Source organism: Rhyacophila brunnea, unplaced genomic scaffold (genome assembly GCF_057557595.1).
Source record: "Rhyacophila brunnea isolate RB1 unplaced genomic scaffold, BYU_Rbru_1.0 scaffold_10, whole genome shotgun sequence".
Classification (NCBI taxonomy): Eukaryota; Metazoa; Arthropoda; class Insecta; order Trichoptera; family Rhyacophilidae; genus Rhyacophila; species Rhyacophila brunnea.
The window spans coordinates 14,549,693-14,572,248 of NW_028232752.1; the positions used below are offsets into that span (position 1 = coordinate 14,549,693).

Sequence of the window (22,556 nt, forward strand, 5' to 3'; positions counted from 1 at the left end):
AATTTATACTATTTAAGACATTTATTGTTAATATTGTATACGTTAAATCTTGGAAATACACAAGTTTAATGGAGTAAATAATATTGTAATATAAATAATAATGTGAATTTAATATGAGATTGCTATTTCTGATAGTAAAGACATAATGAATAGATCAGCGAGATTTAAAATAGTAAAGCAAATAATCATGGCGTACTTATGGCCTTTCCGATTCATAAATCTAATTAGTCAGCCAAATATGAAACTGCCGTAAAACGTATGATATCATGGTGGAATTACTTTGTTAAAAGTACGAAGCATTGTTTTTTTACCAATCTTTCTCATTTTTAATAATCTATGTGAAAAAATAAAATGAATCGGCAACCTACACATCAAACTTCATTCAAACTTAGTTTATTTCTTATGTAGTTATTTTGTATTAAAAGTATTTTTTCTGTTATATTTTCCATAAAAATTGATAAAAAAATCAATCCCGAAATCCCGGGATTATGTTTATCAATCCCGGGATTCATAGGTATCGAAAATAGCTCGGGATCCCGGGATTGGATTCCCTAGTTGAGGATGAGCGCACATTAGAAACTAATTATTAGCTGAATAGGTCAATCGGCTTAAAAACCTAAATAAAATTAATGAATTGAAAAAGAAATTATTGTACATGCTATTTTTTTGTCAGTAAGTACCTACATTATGCCACACCAATTTAAGTTTTTTTCGTGTTTGTCTATATATAAGCCTAAGAAGTTGAATGAAACCTTATTTTGTATTATTAAATAATATGCAAAATCTTTGATTGTAAGGTTTTTTTCTTTGTGTCAATATATCCAATGTTATTTGGCAGTGGCGAAGGGTGGTTTGGTTAGGCAGGGCTTATTTATATTTTAAAAACTATACCAACAGTATCTGCAATTTATATTTTTAGTTCAATGAAAGAAATATGTATGACTGGCAAAGTTCCTCCACTCTACGCTACTGTATGTAATATGTAAGATACAAGATTTTAGAAGGTAACATTCTATATTTTTTTTTCCTTTTTCGACCATGTCCGATCCTAATAGGATCATATGGGCCTCCACAGGATAGAGGTTTGTATTAACAGGTTTTGTTTTTTTACGAGAAATGGATGTCAGCCACTCGCTCAACAACCTATTAGGTCCATACCCTGACTCACACACAAATTGAAAAACAATATGTGTTCTTGCCAGACCCCGGATTCGAACCTGAGACCCACGGCGTGATAGTCCAACGCTTATGCCGCACGGCCACCGTGGGTGCAACATTCTATATACTGAATTATAACATTATAACGTAACAACATTATAATAATTATTATACCGCAATTCGATAAGCATTTCATGTAACTTCTACTAGTAAAAAATGTTGTGATTTAATCAAATTCCCGTAGCTTTATTGGAAAAACACACTGGCGTGAATCCAGCAGATACAGGTTCAAGTCCCGTCGGGTGTCGTATTTTTTTCTACAAAATGATTTTTTCTAGTGTGTATAATAATTAAGCATGAGATGTTTTCAAATGATGTAGGTATATACTTAAATACTTTTAAAACGTCGTAGACCAAACACTGCGCAATACCACCATCCATAGCATACTACCCGCAGGGCTCGAAATGACTGGAGCGCACCGGAGCGCCGTTTCGGTTCATGAAATCGGTAAAGTTATCGCTCCGCCTCGTGGAAAAATTGATAAAAATAAAAATAATAGATAGGCCATAAAAACAAAAATATAACACACTTAAATTATAAAATTTAGATAACTATGTTAATATTTTCGAAAAATTATCGAGCGCTCCGGTTCGTAAAATTTTCTATTTCGAGTGCTGACTACCCGCCAAGATTAAAGTATGTGTGTGGTCCAATAAAATATATAGGTATTGTTTATTTATAATATTAGGTATCACGTAATAAAATTTTAATTTCACAAGGCTTAAGCTAGCCGCCCACCGGTGCGTTTTTTTCGCTGCTGTAGTGCAGGATCCCATAGACTTTTCGTATACATAATATGCGGAACGCATTCTGACAATTGGAATAGGTTTTAGGGGTCACAAAGATATATAATGTTGATGTTGCCAGGCGATATTAGTGGTATTTTTTTTTTATTGAGGTTTTAATTTTTTTTCTTATAACCGACCGAAAATTGTTCTGTGTTCCTCAATAAAACCAAGACCGAATCAGGGGTTGATTGAAAATGCAATAATTGTACTATGCCATCGGCATGGTCGTAGAACGGTTCGTCCCATTTGAAAAAATAAAAATAGCGGGCAGTGCAATGTGTTCCTAGGATCCTCCTTGGCTTAAATTATTTTAATTAGTAATATTTTTGTATAGAATCACTCAGATTGGTTTCTTTACCAAATATATGCATTTGACATTAGTTTTAGTATAATGGTCAATCCAGAAACAGTGTAGGTTGCACATATAGGTATAGGAAATAACGATAACCACTAACCACACTAAGTGCACTTTATTAAAAAAAAAAAGAAACAAGTCAAGTGTTCAAACTGCTTTAAGTATCATGATCACAGTTTTTACAAACACTACTTACAGATTTGCACAATGATATAGATGTCAAAGCCGATTTCTTATAACTACATGATAATGTACGGCAGTTAGAATTACATTTGCATGGTTTAACTAAATAATTTGGTAGAAGTTCAATCGTCGTTTGTCTAGGATACAAATTATTTTCTCGTAACTCATAACCAAGTTGTAGGAAATCAATAGGCTCAAATAGTGGATCAGATGAGCTTTTCCATAAATAAACTTGAACTACAGTTTACGCCGCGTAGGTCAAAATAGAGATTATATGGTAGTTTCAAAGTGTGATCCTGAACATTCCTTAAACGTTGTAGATAATCTATTTATATAATTTTGAAGCCTTATGATCCTTTATATTTATTTTAAATATATGATGGCTGCATAAAGTATTTTTATTACATAAAATAGTATTCTTTTAAACCTCTTGATCTAATGTTTTAGAATATAGTCAATTTCAGTACATCCATGTGCAGTGGCGTTAAGATTTTTTACATTTATTAATTTTTAAACGCATTTATAATACCATTAGTAAAATTTATGTTGTTATGTTAAAAAATTATATTGATAATCTCTGTGATCCCAAATTTGACAAGAATTAGGCATTTTATTATTCAAAAAATGGGCAAGATTAACACATTTGAAGATAATTCTAAAGATACTGATTATAAGCTACGTCTTTGACCATTCAAGTGTGATAAACATCCGACGAATAATGATTGTTTTATAATAATTATTAAACTAAGAATAAGGTAGTATTTTTTTGAAATAAGCGATTTCTTTTGGCATTTCCCAATGGTTAAGCTACAACATACGGCCGTAGCCATGAATCGACAAATTATAACTGAAGTAGGGAGTAATATCATGTTAACGCGCGTGTTTGAACATGTACCGTTTAAAAAAAAGTTTTTTTTCGGTTAGGTTAGGTCAGGGGCAGGCAAACTCTTGGACGAAAGGAGCCAAATATGAGTGACACAACGGTTAAATTCGAGAGCCATACGTATATTTTTATAAATATGATTTATTTAAATGAATTAATTACATTTTATAATAGTTTATTTATTAAGTGATGAAGATTTCACGAATAAAACTAACGTAAATATATGGTTTTTATTGTTGAAATTATAAATATTATTTTTACAGAATATGAATCACATACAATTTTCACGCATTCCTTAAACCTAATGTGAACAATGACCTTTCTTGCATTTCTTTGGAGATTTTCTGTATGTTTGGTACGTAACTTGTAGTTTTTAATTTTAGGCGCGACTCCAAATTCTCATCGGTTATTTGGCTTCTCTAAATGCTATTTACATTGTTCATGTTTGAAGATGATTGTTCACATACATATTATTATGTAGACTCAAATATGAGTTCGGAAAGCTATTCAGTGTATTAAAAACCGTAGTATCTATATTAAGTAGATCTTTTAAAGCGCTCCACTTGTGTTGTGAAATCAAATTGCATTTTTCTCTCTCCAAATCCTCAATTTTGGTGGCAAGACCTACAAATTTTGAGTTCTATAACTTTTTGCTTGTTAAATCCACCAATGAAATTGTATTTTAAAAGTGCTTCTCGTGTCATTATCAAATGGAGAAAATTTTAATTAGTCAACTTTTGCAATGGGCGGATTTAAAACAACAACAATCATACATTTTTGCATCAACTATCACGGAGGAAATATTAGGCTCGCGATAATTTCATTATATATAATTATAATAAGTGTACAAATCAATGACAAAAATAAAAAATATGAATTTTGCAAAAGTTTTTGTAAAAATTGGGAATTTGGCAAAGAGCCGCACGCCAATGCCCAAAGAGCCACATGCGGCTCCCGAGCCGCAGCTTGCCGACCTCTGGGTTAGGTTAATCTTGCCCATTTTTTTGAATAATAAAATACCTAATTCTTGTCAAATTTGGAATCACAGAGATTATCAATATATTTTTTTATCGTAAATATTTCACTATAATAATGTCGACATATATATTACTAATGGTTTTATAAATGCGTTTAAAAATTAATAAATGTAAAAAATCTTAACACCACTGCACATGGATGTACTGAAATATGACTATATACTAAAACATTAGATCGATAGGTTTAAAAGAATACTATTTTATGTAATAAAAATACTTTATGCAGTCGTTAAATGTTTAAAATAAATATAAAGGATAATAAGGCTTCGAAATAATAATATAAACAGATTATCTACAATGTTTAAGGAATGTCCAGGATCACGCTTTGAAAACACCATAAAAGCTCCATTTTGACCTACGCGGAGCACGCGGGTCGTTAAAGGTTTGACCAATTAAAATAGCATACAACTTTCAATGTGAACAAAAAAATAAATGCATAGAATTCTTATACACATTCACAAGGTAGGACAACTTTACATACTTAATTAAAATGAAAAATATTTAAAATGTGTTCCTACCTACCTACGTAAAATGTTTCATTTGGCGAAAATCACTTTAAATGCAATGCTTACTGACATACAGTAGGTACCAGTGGCGAGGGGTGAGGGTAGGCTGTTAAGATTCGACATAAAATAGTTAGAACTAAACTTTATACTTATTTTTGTTTTCATTAAACAAAGAATACAATTTTCAGATGTTGCTTGTTAGTGTTTAAAATTCGATTAAGCCCTGCCTAACCAAACTATAATAATTAAGTATGCTGTGTGGAGTGTGGACGATACGACAAAAATAGTGCACATTTTTTCATTCATTCTATTTTTTGTCTTCGTTGAATTAAGAATAGAACTGGGTAGTTTTTTTTTGAATTCATTAAGCCATGCCTATTCCAAAATACAATCGATACAAATATTATAAAATATATAAAATTATGTATGGTATAATGACAGAATTTTAAATATTTTATAGATAAACGAATATTTTTTGACTATTACCTACTATGGCTTGGATTAAGCCGAGTTTAATTGAATTTCAAAAACTAACAAACACTTTCTACATATTGTAGTATTAGTTCAATGAAAACAAATACGTTCGACTGACAAAGTTTAGTGTGCACTATTTATGTCGGATCTTAACAGCCTACGTCCATTCTTACTACTACTTAACTAAATACCACATACCTACTGGGGTAAATTGCAGCAAAAAAATTTATACCTCCATGGAAAATTCATTTAAAAATGATCATAACATAATATTAATATTATCAAAACTTTAAAATAGTTTTACCGACGTGAAAATGTGCGTACCGATGTACACCAGTAAAACCAGATATATCCATTTTTTTTGCTCTAAACTACTTTAAAAGCCTAAAGTCAAAATAAAGAACAAAGTGATAAATTAATTACAAATTATATCTAAATTAATGACGAACACACTTAAGTAAAGGACCGCCTTGCCTTCATGAGATTAATAATATACCTCATGTGTGATGAAAATTTAAGATAATATGACAAAATCGACGACGCTTAGCAATAAAATTATCTTAAATTACTATAGCATAAACAGCGATTTCCATATGGCCATCAAATTTTATTTGGAATTTGGTTTACGCTGTTTTTGACAAAAGGAAACATGAACATAGTCCGCGAGATTGCAAACTAATACGTTTATTATAATTCATTTGACATTTGAAAAAAAAAACCTATAAAAGAGTAACCTACTAGTATCTAGCAATAAAAAATCTTTTATCATAGGTACTATAACATTTGATTTGATTATAAGCCAACTTAATTATAATATATATATATTCGTAAAACAGTGTTTTGTATCCATAACTCCCCTCTATGATATCTCTCAAATGACAACAAACTGTCTTTTGTTTAATTCATCGACAGCCTAAGTTACTAATTATGTGTAATTGTTAAGAAAATTCGAAAGGTGTGATTTAGAGTATTTCGACTATTGCAATGTCCGTACTCAATATTATATTATTGATCAACCCCAATTTATCCACCTTATCTAGCTGTGTTACTTCGTCATACAAACCCTTGTGCATGAACTAAGCGCAGTGGCGAAGGCTCACGAGTATTGTTTTTCCAGTACTCGATGCATGGCAGAGTTCTCTCGTGAATATCATCTGTAAGAGATCTTGGAATTACGTTTGACGGCAAACTGACGTTTAGTGGTCATATAGATACCATTTGTAAAAAGGCGCTAAAGATGTTGGGCTTTGTCTTGCGTACTTCCCGGGTCTTTTCGGATGTTACGGTACTAAACATTCTCTATAACTCCTTAGTTAGAAGCAGACTTGAGAGTGGGTCTTTCGTTTGGGCCCCGCATATACGCGGCGTAAATGTGAACTCTGCCATTCTTGGTGGTGTTGGCTTGTGTGTCTCTGATAATTACCTTAGGAATCGAGGGCATCCGTTGTTTGTTCTCCCACGGTGCAGAACTAACCTGCCATTAGTAATGCCAATTGGGAGGGCAGTAACCATGTTTAATGAAATCGCTTCGGATATTGATATATTCCACTTACGTGAAGGTGAATTTAGGTGGACGTTGTTTTATAAGTTTTTAAGATAGGGTCTATCAAAGTTCACTCTGTATGCTTCCATCTACTTTTATTTTGTTACTTTTTTTAAAATTTATTTTCTTATTTTATTACCTACTTATTCTCTGTATTTTTATTTTTAAAAATTATTATCACTTATTTTATGTCATGTCGTGAACGCCTTGAATTTATAATTTGTTATGTTCGTTATATGTAAAATAAATAAATTTGATTTGATTTGATTAGACTGTTAATATCCGACATAAATGGTGCACAGTAAACTCTGTCAGTCAAACGTGTAAACAATGTGTAAATAGTGTTTGTTACTTTTCAATTCAATTTTCAATTAAACTCTGCCTAATCTAAGCCATAAAAATAATATTATAAGTATGGATAAAAGAATATTTTTATCTATTATGGTTTGGCTTAGGAAGAGCTTAATGAATTAAAAGAAAAACTAACTCCTGCCACCATCTGATATATTTATATAATCTTAATTCAGAAGGAATATTTTTTATTATTTTTCGAAGGGTATAATGGTATAATGAACTGTCACTATTGTACACGCAAATTGTCAAGATGTCAGTTAAATAATATCAATAAAAGTGGCGGATAAAACGGCTGCTCCCAGATCAGCTGAGATCGCCACGCTTTTAAGTGAGCTTTCACTGAGTTTACTGAGTTGACTTAAGTTAATAGGAGAGAAAATCACGAAGAACTAACATAAAAGAAAATTAATTTAATTATACATAACATGTATAATAATGTAATACAACAACCAAACTATGTGAAGAGATCTTCGGGCCCGCAATAAGACGCCGCAATTTTTTAAATGAAATATAGTTAGTATAATTATTGATAATATAATGTCCAATTGACACTGACAATGAAACACTGTGGTAGGCTTTCGCTAGGTCACACAATTAAAACACCTAAATCATATCTTGCTACCGGTTGCTTCCTACCATATTTCTGTGTGCATTTATGTTGGAAACATTTAAAAGGACTTATTTTTACAAGGGTAAGGGCGCACACCTTAAAACAATGAGGCCCTTTAGGGGTCGTTTAGTGCCACATGTACCGCTGTATCTATAAGAATATCTAAGTAATAAAAAAATGCGGAATATTTTTAAATCTTTTACCTCGGTATGGTCATATTCTTCCATTGCTTTACCGTGTAGTTTCCTTTGTCTTTCCCTGGTACATGGCACCAGTGCTCTGGCATGGCTACGGCCAGGAGTATGCTCACGTAGCCCATGGTTGAAAACATGCCCAGGAAGAAGGTGAAGATGACGTTCGTTCTCTTCTGGTATTTGCCATCGTCGCCAACTGAATGAAGCACTCGGTCAAACACTGTATCGCTGTCTTCCATTATGTGTCGAAGATCCCCTTTGCCTATTAGGTACATTATCCATTGATTAGCATTAGGCTATATATACCTATTCCAATACAGTAAATTTTGAAGAAGGGTTTTGAATGTTTGAGTGTTCTACGAAAATGAACCATCCGTTATAGTCATGCAATAGTATGTGTAATACACCTATATTAAGTGAGCGTCAATGCATAAACCGAGAGCAGTTGGCAGTATTCGACGTATGACGTATTCTTAACACGTGTTAAAATTTATCCCGTATTCTTCCTTACTCAAGATCGGTTGCCTGCTTCTCCTTACCCGTTAGGTATTTCTGTTCCCCTTATTTCTGAATTCCCTGGACACGTATGTACTATATTAAATTTAATATAAAGGAGAAAAAAACAAGTTACACACATTTTTAGAAATCGACGTTTTTAATCAAATACATATTACATTAAAAAATTCTATATGTGATCTTTTAAAGAACTAATTAAACACCATTTAATTGGTACAAATAACCACAACATATTATTTAGTAGGTTATAAAAAGCGAGTTTTCAACGAACGATATTTATATAAAGATTTCTTTTTTAAATTAAGTATATGTTTGATTTTAAAAATATATATAAATTTTTGCTTGTTTTGACGTATTTGAACAGCACAAATAAACGCAAAGTGAGTGTAAAACCAAGGCATCTGCAAATTTTTCAATTTCGAGATTAAATGCAAAACAACTGCAAAAGTCATGAACTTGATAATGTAAAAGTGAAGTAACTGAAAAAACATGCAATATAATGCAGATATAGACCAAATATCATGTTTTTTTAAAAACTCTATTTCTCCTTACAAAACGAAGACTTCAAACCCTAATATATCCAAAATATGTCTTTTGCAGATGCCTTGGTTTTACATCACACTCACGGTGCAAGATCGGAAATTTGTATTAAATTGCGTGCGTCTTTTGGTAGCGTACGCAAGTAGCATTATGTAATACCCCGTTTACACGTGCATGGATTTACTGTTGACAGTAAGTATTATCGAGGCCATAACAAGAAAATGTATGGGTAATCAAGTATAGATGCAAGCTTGCATGCATGAATCAAAAAGTTTGGAAACTTCTGAATTTTCATACGACAGTAGAGATTTTTTCGATCTACGCAGTAGAACAATAGTGGCGAACCTGCCGGCAAAAAACAGAATATACCTACTCATTTGAGGTTAACCGATTTTCACTACCTGTCAAATAATACCATAAAATGACAACTTCGCGTCTCGCTTACTCTTGAAGAATAAGATTAGAGAGACAGTCAACATTTTTACGTGTGAACAGTAACTGTTTGTTAGTCAGAAATGACAATATCATACAATAGAACAACATGGAATGAACATTTTTTAAACAGTGGAATAAGAACAGTCTGGAATTGAAAATATTGTTTAAATCGGAGATAGAATAAAAAAGAATCGCAGATATCGACAAATCCATTCATAATTTTGTTATTCTGACTAATAGGTTAAATAAAGTTTTGGAAATAGAACAAAATCGCATTAAAAAGTCATTTTGCGTAAAAATGGGATATAGAACAACCTGGAAATAGGGCAGCGAGTTATTGTCACGATAGTTTAAAATACGCACTATTGCTGTCAGTAAATCCATGCACGTGTACAGGCGCTATTTTGTTCCCTCTCAAGTGCAATGGAAAACTATTGCACTTTTACAACGTATTTTACTTCTGATACGACGATATATTTTATTAATGAAAATGTAAACATACGAGTATTTTAAATAGTTTTATTTCATTAATAACTTGTGTATTATTTATATTTCACAAACAAAATACTGTAACAAGTAACTGATATATAGCAGTGCTCCGCAACCTTTTCACACCTACGGCACACCAAAGGTCTTCCCAGAATTCCGCGGCACACCACACGTAAAACAATTTATACACCAAAACATGGACCCCACATCCTGAAGGGGGACCCCAGACCAAGATCCTTGGTGGGCCCCCCTGCCTGTCACTAAGGTTAAAGACAGCGTGATACTCTAAAATAGCGTTTTTTCAAATAGTGTTCGAGGTAAAATTAATGGTATTGATTTATGTTTAGCGATTTTTCGTATGGTTATAATATCATATTAATATAATTATGGTTAGTTGTCGGGTTAGGAATAATTATTAGTCTAGTATTGACACAATAATAGATAATAAATTGTATCCTACAATGAGATGTTTTAAAATATTAATACTAACGTAGTAAAATAGCGCCGCAGGCGACTTTTTTTGGAACGAAAATGGAAGCTGATCTGCGATAGCCTTTTTCGGATATCCGAGGACTTTTTTATTAACCGAAATCCAGAAAATAGCCAATGGAACATCGGCGAAGTTCAGTTTTAGCATCCCGTCCTTCATCAATTCAACAAATTCCTCTCGAATTTATAGGAAAAGTGCTTCTATAAAATTTTCGGCATTGGTTGCAAAAGGGTTTCGTATCCAGTCGCATTATTTGTATAAAAGTACTGACGAAATTTCTTTTGCAGCAAAGTTAAATGTTTTTGAGACGGAACCAAAATTGATTGCTTGATTTCAATGGCGGTCTGGTAGTTCCTTTGGAACATTTGTGGATATCCTTGTCTAAACTCCTTCTGCCAAAGTTCGAGTTTATTTTTGAATTCTTCTAATTTATCAGAGCACGTCAATATATTTTCAGTCTGACCTTACATTGTTTTATTAGGTTCACGACAGTGCTCAAATATATTACCAGCCATGTACGCAAATTTGGCTATTGCACCGCGGCACACCTAGTATAGTCTCGCGGCACACCGGTTGCGGAGCACTGATATATAGAATACAATTACGATTTTTTTTAAACTGGGCTTCGCAGATATTTAATTATCTAGAATATAATTGTTATTTATATTTTCCACATAGTAATAGAATAATGGATTCCTCTTTCTATTTTTACATATTTTTAATATAAATGTACATTAAAAAAAAACAGTGCATAATGATAAGTACATACTTAATATTCAATGACGAACAAAACGACCATGTTACTGAAATTTAGTCACCGATGATTTCCGGATTTTACTATTTTTTAATTCTACTAATTCAATTTGATGAATATAATATTTTCGTATTCCGTACCTACGAGTAACAAAAAACTGTACTTAGTTTATAAACAGATTTTTAAAAAAACCGAAATTAGGATACGTCTTTCACCTTAGGGTAAGTATTTGTTATTTCACGTAAAAAAGAATAAGACAACACAGCTATTAACAATTGTGATGCCGATAGATATATGTATTTCGAACGTTTTTCAGCAGGATTTTCCTGGCAAGTACGAATAATAATTTATTATTGTCTGAATATTTTAATTTATTATCTTTTTAATTGTTCTAAAACCGATCAAAAACGTACCGAAAAAAATTGAAATCACAAAATTTTATTTGAAAAATGATTTGTGCCAGTCTATAATATTATCAAAAAATGATTTTATTAAAGAATCGATATTTTTTAAAGAATTTATTTTTATCACCTACATGAATCGAATCGATATTTACATAATATATTATTATGGAAGTATTTTGTGAATAAACTTTTAAAATTAAATTATATTGTAAAGTTATTGAAAAACCTTAATGTGAAATTGAATATTTCGGGTATAATTTCTTGTTTTGTATATATTTGTTCATACAGGTCGTATAAAATGTAAAATCTTTGAAAAAAATCGTAATAATTTAGACAATATTACCTACTTTTTACCACGTTTTTATTAGCTCGTATTCTTGTTTGTCCAGTAAATATTTTTTCTTGTGTGTCCAGTCCTAGCAGCTAAATTATTAATATATTCGTGCGTTACTATGGAAATCAATATGAAATGTCAAAATGACATTTTAGTATTCTATATTTATTCAGTATTTCTATCAAGTACTTACAAAAAAAAGTATTTATTAATACATAGAATTGTCAAGTTTATATGATTCAACAGAAAATTAAAAAACGGGGTATATAAAAAGTTCTTTTTATCTTGTAATTATTAAATGTCATTTTGAAATGGGCAAATTATTAAAAAATATACCTACTTTGAATTTTTTATTTGTTTAATTTTATCTAACAAATTATTATTGTAATTAGTAAGGTATTATAGTTTGAATTCATAAATATCATCATATTATTTAAAATCAATGTAATAATTATGTTATTGTGAGGAAAAGGAATTATTTTATAATTTATATAAAAATCATTGGAATTGTTGATAATTCTTTAAAAAAATCTGCCGGAAAATACCTTTTTTTGCTAATTGTCCTGCTCAATTTGTATACGTACAAACTACACATTCACTTTTATTAAACTGTTCATAAAATCGATATCCAACATTCATTCTGAACAAACAATAAAACACCACTATTTAAATTTAATAAGAACAGGTTATTCAGCGAAATGGCGATTTATTACGAACTGTTTTTGTTGTTTTTTTGCTTCGACACAGTAATCAGGTAGCATTATGCACGTCGCACAGGAAAAATCTTTTTTTTATCTTTATGTCTTAGAGAATGATGTTTCATCTTGTTTGTTGGTAAGTCACTGAGATACTGCCTGATAAGAATTAATCACGGTGTGTGCTGAAATCGTAGGTAAGCAATAAAAGTTTTACTTTAATACAGTCATACAAATATTGTGTGTTACACATTATTATCGTAATTATAATAATATGTTAACTAATTTTTTTAATTTTTTCGCCATCATGTCGGCATTGAAATAAAATATTGACGACCACTGGTAAGGCCTTACTCTAATGGGACTATTTGAAATGTATAGCAACCGGCTCGAAATTGAATTGTGCTATATTAAAAGTTGAACGTTTCGACCATTGATTTACATTTAATGCACTGGTTTCCAACAGAATAAAACTATAATTGAAACTGATAACGGAGGCAGACGATATCAGCACTTTGATTTGAGTTACCCCATCTCCACCCGCCATGTATATGCAGCCGCGGTTTGTGCACGGTCGCCTTACATGTCGCTATAACAACGTGCCAGAATGAAAAAAATTTAGTGCCATACTTCCTTGACCCAAATCGATGCTGCATGGGACTGATGTAGCAACCATGCACCTTAGTGTTTAAAGAAAGAGTTTTAGAAAATAAAAAGAAAGTTACTCTGCCGTCATTTGTCGCTACATTTCAAAATCAGCCATGTCCACTATGGATGAAAAGAAGAAAAACAGCTTTTTTGTTTCCTTGTGTATACGGTCATAAAGATGAAAGTTAAATTTAATGACATGAAGTTTCCTCTGTACCCGTGTACTGAAACTCTGCCGAATCAGAGGAGTCAGAAGTTGAAAATTATGAATATAAAGAGGGATCGGAATTATTCCGTCCTCCATAATATGATGCAGCAAATTTGTCAAATGCCTCAAAGTTGGCCTTGATCGATATTAAGTCGGCGTGATCAATCGGGCCCGTGTGTGGACGGATCCGCTCAGTTCCTCTCGGTCGGATCCCATCAGCGGGCAGTCCCAGAGGACGTGTTCAGCGTCTTGATGGTCGTTCCCGTATGTGCATTCCGGCGAAGTCACCATTGCCGTAATCTCAGAGATCTAATATCTCTGTACTGTAAGCCAAAGAAGTCCCTTTAGTATGAAACTAGTGTTAGAGCCTTCGCACATTACGACGGCCTGTCGCTGCAACTCGATCCAACGGCTGATGGGTGAGCATAATGACAATAAATTAAGTAGGATAAAGCAGAGTATCGCTGCGGAAGTAATAACGTGAGTTAAGGTCACACGGGGATAAGAAGGGATCACTGTGCATCGAAAACGTCTGGTGGTTATCCCGGCAATCAGAAGTTGCATAAAATGACTAGCTGTCATAATATCGTAATATGCAGAGGTTTAACAGGTCGAATTTGTAGTTGTGATTTTCTTGCCATTCACAAAACACACGTAATTTAATGTACTGCCGCACATAGCGTCGGTGCAAAATTTTCGATTTATATCAAATTTTATTTTAGGTATGGTCCCAATATTGAAGCTCGATTTGATATAAATAAAAAGGATTTCAAGTTATACACATTTATATTTTTATAAAAATCGATGTTTTTTAAAATAAATATTAAAATTTTTAAAACGATGAATTAGTCAAAAATCTACACAGTAAAAAAAATCAAAACTTAATAAACTAAATTTTAATAATAAATATGACCATAAAATATAATGTAATAATATCATAACTGTGTACGTAAATATGTAAAGTTTATCATTGACTTAAAATAAAAAATAATTTTCTTTTTACTGTTTTCAGATAGGTACATATTTATTAATACAGTTGAAATTGTAAATTATCAAAAAAAATGTCTCAAATTGCAAGCTTTGTATTTTTCCGCTAGGTGCCTCTGGTAGATCGAAGCATCCCCCTTAAATTTCTCCACTAAAGTCAGATGACTCAGATGTCATTGTTTAAATTTTACAGATATGCCATGATGAAAGATGCATTAGAAATTATATTATATAAAATGATTAAAACTAATATTACCATTTTGGTGTGTTGTAACTACTTATATATTATTTGAATTAACAATTGGATTTAAAATAAAAATAAAATAAAATAAAAATAATAAAAGTTATTTCATACATACCTAATTATTTACACTGACGTTTCGTTCCCCACATTCGGTTTTACAAAATAAGACACAAGAATCAACGAAGGTAAAGGAAAGTATGTAGGTATTAAATTTCACGGGCATTAAAATTTTACAGTTGTGCAACAGTTTTATTGTGCATTGATTAAAAATATCGCATACCTACCTACGTAATCATATTATTCAAGGGTTTTTGTCGACACATTATATGTAACATTGTACTCGTATAATCATACTAATAATATGTACTACCTCATGGTCATGACTAGGGAATCCAAACCCGGGATCCCGAACTATTTTCGATATCTATGAATCCCGGGATTGGTAAACATAATCCCGAAACTTTCGGGTTGAGTTTTTTTTATCAATTTTTATCGAAAATAAAATAAAAACGAAAATATAACAGAAAAAATACTTTAAATAACACAACAATACATTATAAATAAACTGATTTTGGATGAAGTTTGATTTATTACCCATGTGTTGCCAATTCATTTTATTTTTTCACATAAATTAATAAAAATAAGAAAGATTTGAAAAAACAATGCTTCGCACTTTTAACAAAGTAATTCCACCTTATTTTTTAATGCATTTGTCATTTTTACTTGTATTTGTTATCTTTTCATAAATAAATAAAATTGTTTTACTTTCACAATATTATTTATACACATTACAATATTATTTACTCCATTAAATCCAAAGAGATTGGACTCCTCCCATCTTTCAACCTCTTTGATTAAATTTATGTATTTCCAAGATTTTACGCACACAATATTAACAATAAATAGTATAAATTATACAAAATTTATTTTTGACCGATTTTATCAACGTTCTTTGTATACTTATATAGAAATTTTATATTAACTATTGAAAAAAATGCCAATCCCGGGATCGTCAAATCGTAATAATTCCGAAATTCCGGGATCAAGATTTTGGCTTGGGATTGGAATCACTAGTCATGACTGTAGACAATAATTATTGAAATTATTAGTATATTAAGTATTGTGTTTCAATCGAAAACAAAAAATCTCTTTTCTCTATTTGTGAGGTTGTCCGAGTATGTGATCGCTAATTATTATTCCATCTAATCAATTCATTTTTACATATTCACATACAATATACAATAACTACTAAAACAGTTATTTAATAATATATTATAGTCTCTACCGCTTCCCAAATATTATAACCTAAAAAGTAATCAAACATAATATTAGATTTATTTCTCACAGCGAATATTTTCAACCAAATCCGTCAATATTTTGACAGTTGTCAGGGGTCACTGTCTTTTATATTATTTTTTTTCCGTAAAATTTACTCTCACATGACAGCTCGTTATGTATGGATACTGAAGGCGACGCGGTCATAAGATATAAGTGTTAAAGTAGTCTATGGTTAAGGGATCCTTTTCGATGACTGTGCAACTATGATTATGGATTGCATTCTTTAATATTAAGGCTATACCTCAGTCGAGGCATGGTCTAAAAAGATCATGGCTAGGCGATGCGCGGATTGCGGGTCGCGGGTGCAAATGACAAATGCCGAACGAAACATAATTTGTCATATAAATCCAACATGCGTCCATTTACTGTTCTGTTTATTGTTCTACTTAACTACTTTGCGGCCAAACTGCAGGGGTTTGGTTTGGCGGGTCATGGGTCGGGTTGCTCATGTGGACACGACCAGCAGGACGCAGAGCACGTCCTGTGGGACTGTCCACTTATGGGCCCCGAACGAGCGGAGTTGTTTGCCCGGATCCGACCCCATTCGGGCCCAATAGGACACGCGGACATGGTGTCAACCGAGGCCAATTTTGCGGCCTTTACTAAATTCGCCAGAGCGTACGGGGGGCGGGACACTCTCGACTCCCCTTGCGACTCTTCAAATTAAAGTCACTCTGATAGTTGCCATATAAATTAACATCATACATTCGCACTTCGGTGCAAGGTTGCATCACCAGTCCCGTGCGGCTCTGCTCGGGACAAAATGAGGGCTAAAATTCTTTGATCTGGCACACGTAAGGGTTATGTTAGCCGGCCGCGTATGACGTGGCTGCATATACATAACGGGAGCGGAGGTGGAAATTTTACACACCATGTTCTACTTAACTCCTGCGGGCATGACCACCAAGATGTTGAACACATCCTCTGGGATTGCCCGCTTATGGAATTCGAATGAGCGGAGCTGTTTGCCAGGGTCCGTCTTCACACGGGCCCAATTGGTCACGGAGATCTGGTAGCAACCGAGGCCAATTTTGCGGCATTTGAGAAATTTGCAGCGTCGTATGGGGAGCGGGATAGTCCCGACTCTTCTGTAGACTCATCCATTTCAATTCGTGACACTCAGTATGCGGGTACACAAAGCGCTTAACGTCAGCGGACAGCAGAGCCAGTCCAAAAACAAACATTTTCTTTCTTAACTTTCTTCTTTAAGCACTACGGTGCATGGTTGCAGCATCAGTCCCGTGCGGCTCCGTCTCGAGACGGAATGAGCACTTAAAATCACTTCTTTCAGACACGTTTAAAGCGTCATAGAAAGCGGCCGTGCATATCCACGGTTGTGCATATATGACGGGTGGTGGTGGGCACTTTAACGTATGTTCTATTAGTAACAATAATAATATATTCATTGACATTTTTTCTTTTTAAAGTAAATGGGTAACGTTTTTAGTCATCTTTACACGATTAAAGAATTAATACCCCCGTCGCCATCACGAAACAAAATGACGTATTAACACCTCGACGTTTGCTCTCAGACTGCCAGCGAGTCGCGAGAAATCTAGTTGTCAGGTGTAAACATCTACCATCTACGTACGTTCCATTTTGTTTCTTTCAATCCGTTTAAAAATTTCACGATAGGTAACGTTATAGGAACACAGTTACGGCGTAGTTTTGATTTATTGCTATAGTATTTATTGTTGCCTGTGTATTTATTGGTTTTCCCAATAGTTATGGACAAAAGATATGTTAAAATAACTACCCTACCAAAATTTTCACCTGCGGCCATAATAAGCAATATACTTTGAAACTAAAGCTGCGAATACACCAGCAACTTTTGTTCTCAACCTCATAAAATTTGACGATAATTATCATATTTTATTGGACCATAAATTACATTAATCGTTTGTTGCACTAAGTTGACAAATGTTGGAGTTGCCAAAACCGTACACATTGAGATAAACAAATGGCGACATGTTAAAATGAGGTCAGCCATCATAAAAATAATCACGTTAGTCCGAGAATTGTAATTACTTTTATCGTATTGCGGATCGTATTTCAGTCGCAAGTCCATGTCGCTACTTGTTTCGAGGACTGTCGGTAAATAATGAACGAACAAGCAACTCTTAATAATGGAGCATTAATAATTATTTTTAATAACATTCATATACCAGTTGATTTTAATACGAAGTGCTACGTAGGTAGGTACTGGAATTTAGTGATATCGACTATGTGTTTTTTACTCTTTATTTCCCCGTGTATTAGTTAGTGGTATATAACTGTAACTTCTTTCTATTGTAACTTTGGGCTTGTTCAGATGGCGCGATTTGACTAGCACGTAAAAACTTGTGCGCATTCCACGTAAAAGTGAATTGAGTCGTTTGCATGTCGATGGCTGTAATGGGCGTATTAGCTGATCACAGTTTTGACTCAAAAACATGGACCCTTCGATGACATCTTGTAATTTTTTTGAGTTGTAATTTTGTGGAACAGAAGAGGAGCAATATACCACTATAATGGCCAGCATAGCTCAAAACTTGAAATTTTTGACCTATCTATGGAACTGAGCCATCGATGTAATCGCCGTGTGTCACTTTTCACGCGCGGTCGAGGTACAGGTGACTCATTGATTGATTTTTGAAACCGGTATTTCAGTATCGATAAATAATTGAATACCGGTTTTGAAATATGTACCGGTATTGAAATCCCTAATTGCATCATTATTATAACACGCGAGCAATAAAAAATATAACGATAATTCTCTGATAGGTAAGAATGATAACCTACATGTAAGTGTTTACATGTACATACCTACACCTACATCGATGTTTGATTAAAAATAATATGCCAAAGATGAAGACAATGATATTGGTTATTATCGTATTGGTATAGTTTATCTTTTTATTAAGAATTTATAGTAAAGTAAAATAACAATTTTGGTACCAAATTGAAGTAGGTACCTACTTACCTACATCTACCAATATATAAGTACCTATAATATTGTCCACTGTTATATATACCTACATTAAAGAGTGCACGAGTCCCAGCCGCAAATATCGAGCGCCTTTTGATAGGTAGGTGTAGCAGGTGTCCCGACTCGTGACAAATGCGAATAAATAATAATACTCAGGCGAACGTTCCGTGGCTTACAAGACAAAATGACCGTTGCCGCAACACGTTGCCTCTCTGTGTGGACAATTGAGCAACGTCAACAAGTAGCAACACCTTCGATTTTATTACAATATTCCAAGACATATCCGTTAAATTTTATGAGGTTGAGAACAAAAGTTTCTGGTGTAGACTCATCTTAAAAGTAACCTAAAATAGTAAGAGGCGGCGTTTTCATACGGCTAAGCGGCATGTCACTTCTAACTGCTATAAATATGTATATTTTAATATTAATTTTCCTAACTGTCGGCTAGATAGAGGTAGAATCTCTGCCCTAACCTTACTAATTGAATGATAGGAAAATTATAATTAAAATTATAAAAATAAGTACTTAGGTATAATTAAATAAAATTTTAATTATAATTGCCCTATAAGGTAAGGGTAATAAGTAATACAATATGTATTACAATAATTATTGTTATCGATTAGTTACATCCAGCCATGTTATCCACCTACATATGGCCATTGAATTGTACATTTTAAAATAGATATACTTAGCGCATTATCTTTATTAATATGTATCTACTAAGTATGTTAACTATGTACTATTAGTTTTATTGTTAAAATCCCCGTTGATAATGATGGGGTATTGTGGATTAAACAAGTACAAGCGATTGATGTATAATTAGAGTACCGCGCTGATAAGAGCCCCCCAAATTAAAAACACTATTAAAAAAAAATAGTCAAATAAACCAAGACTTTGGAGCCAGTTTTGATTTTTAAAATAATAATTTAAATAAATTGAAATACAATAAATGCAAAGTCCTCTGAATTTACGTCAATATTACCAATATTGAACGCGCGTTTCGTTTACACGAGAAACTGTAACGACAGTGACGTTACAAAGACATGAAAATGTTATTTTTACAACATGATGGAAACGTTTATATCCAAGATTGAGAGTAGAAAATACCTACATTGCTGTGGTACCAATAAAATGTTGAATATAACAGTAGAATTATTATAATGTATGAAAACATATATGATCAATTTACGAAAATATCTTTTGATTGTTGAAAAAGAGGCACTCTACGTATAACCGTGTGTGAAATTTTCGTAGACAATGTCTTTTTTTGGTAATTTCACATACGGTTTTACGTTTGAGTTGCAGTCCACTCAACAGTCTTATTCAAAGATAGTGACTACTGACTTTTTTAAAGGAAACAATAAAAATATTCAGGGCCCAATTATTAACAGTTTGTAACAAGATGGTCTATATATGGGGACTCGATTTCTGAGATAGACGTAGAATCCGGGGAGAGAATGATTCCATATCACTTGTGAATGTAGGTAGGTAGGTACATATATTTTTAAGTTATTAAATATACTTCAATGTGAGGTTTCGCGCCATTTTAGTTAGTAGAATTTTGTTCAATGGGCATTAATTAATTATTGTTCCTTGTAGGAACACTGGGTGTTTAAATTCGCTCCTGTACATATAAATATTTATCTGTGAAAAAGGATTCACATAATATTAGGTATATAATTTATTACATTGAATGAAAACTTATATACGTTTGTAGCTGTCAGTATATTATTGATCAAATATCTATTTTTAATGTATCAAATTATTCGACCGCAATAATAAATTTCCAGCGACTCGTATGCCGGTAAACAACTTATTACCTGTGTCAGCAGATTGATTGGCGATATTAAATACGTTACCGCAATGAAAAGTAAGTCTATTATTCATTCCCATAGTATCATATTATATTATGACTGTAATAATAAATAAAATTCACAGCTACTCGTATTTAAACCGCTGACTCGTTTAGTATAATTACATACTAGAATATAATGTTTAGGTATTACTTTTGACTGTATAAATTACGAATAATGATTTATCAAAATGCCACTCGAATATACGTTACCAGTCTGTTACCATCGCAGTCTCTATATCGCTTCGCCCAACATCTGATTGTACCGAAATGCGGACCTCGGATCCGTATCTATCATATTAAGTTTAGTATTGTAACATAACTGCTGTAACATACTATTGTACCAACAGTTTCGCCTAATAAAATTCGCTCCTGCATACATCTTCGACTTCTTCATCATCATCCTCAACACCATAACCTGCGACACATCGACGACTCCCAAAGTGATAACCCACACATCGAACACTACACGTTTAATAAATTCACAACATTTGATTATATCCCATGGACATGGTCGTTAATTTCATGGCAACATAATATACGCAATATATAATTTAAATGTTTTAGCCTGAATTGTCCTCCTGTAAACACTAAACACATGAATACATATAAATTAATACCAAGTTATGTGTTCTTGGAATAGTAATAAAAGATAATTTAAGAGCCGAAGTGTTGTGTAAAGGTTGAAAATTAAGAGATTGGGTCACTTTAAGAGATCTGCTGACTTTGTGGGAAATATATGTCATTATTATGAAAAATTTTATCCATAAAATCAGCATTTCATACGTTAACATCATCGTTTGATTTTACAATAAAGTCATATTTTGGTCACATTACGCACTTCGAAATTATACACATTTAAATTAAATATTCTTTTTATAAATACATGCGTTATACATTTAATTTTGTCGATAATAAAAATTCTAATAGATTCAAGCTCTGTACTATTCCATTTAAGTCGTTTTTTGCGACCCGGGTTTCGCCTTTACGCATCTTCAGGCGTCGTATACACTCACCAAAGGTAAACTTACACTGACAACGAACACTCTTAACTCTACCTTATATAGTAAATCAATACAATAAAGTAGGTAAAAACTCCATTACCTACCTATCTAATCAGAGGTCATAAAAAACACAATAAACAAATTATGAATAGTTGAAGTGTCAGTAAAAAACGTAATTAGTAAAAACCCTATCTTATTAATAACAATACACAACCAACAAAACCTAATAATAGATCATTATTCTTCATAAACAATAAAAATACTACATTCAAGAGGTGTAAATCGTTAATTCTAAGAAAAATAATTAATGGAGTTAACTAATGAGATATTAGTCTTTAATAACACTCTTATAAAAGGTACCTACTTTTATAACATTATTTAAAAAAAAAACTATACATATAAAGTCGCGACGCCTGAAGATGCTGAAAGGCGAAACCCGGGTCGCAAAAAACGACTTAAATGGAATATTACAGATCGTGAATCCATTAGAATATAAATTCTAAT

The 22,556-nt window shown here is 32.6% G+C and overlaps 1 protein-coding gene across 2 annotated transcripts in view; it reads right to left on the reverse strand.

Annotated features, from left to right (window-relative positions):
* LOC147078905 (carcinine transporter) overlaps nucleotides 1–22,556 on the reverse strand; it is a 52,531-nt gene that overhangs the window by 15,804 nt on the left and 14,171 nt on the right. The window contains exons 1-2 of one of the 2 annotated variants that reach the window (XM_085951325.1): nucleotides 12,654–12,930; nucleotides 8,156–8,408 (exon numbers count right to left, since the gene is read on the reverse strand). In XM_085951325.1, coding sequence (XP_085807451.1) covers nucleotides 8,156–8,385 — 230 coding nt within the window. In that variant the 5' untranslated portion in view covers nucleotides 8,386–8,408; nucleotides 12,654–12,930. Of the gene's footprint in view, nucleotides 1–8,155; nucleotides 8,409–12,653; nucleotides 12,931–22,556 lie in introns of those variants that run through there. The other variant, XM_085951336.1, reaches the window with a different exon arrangement.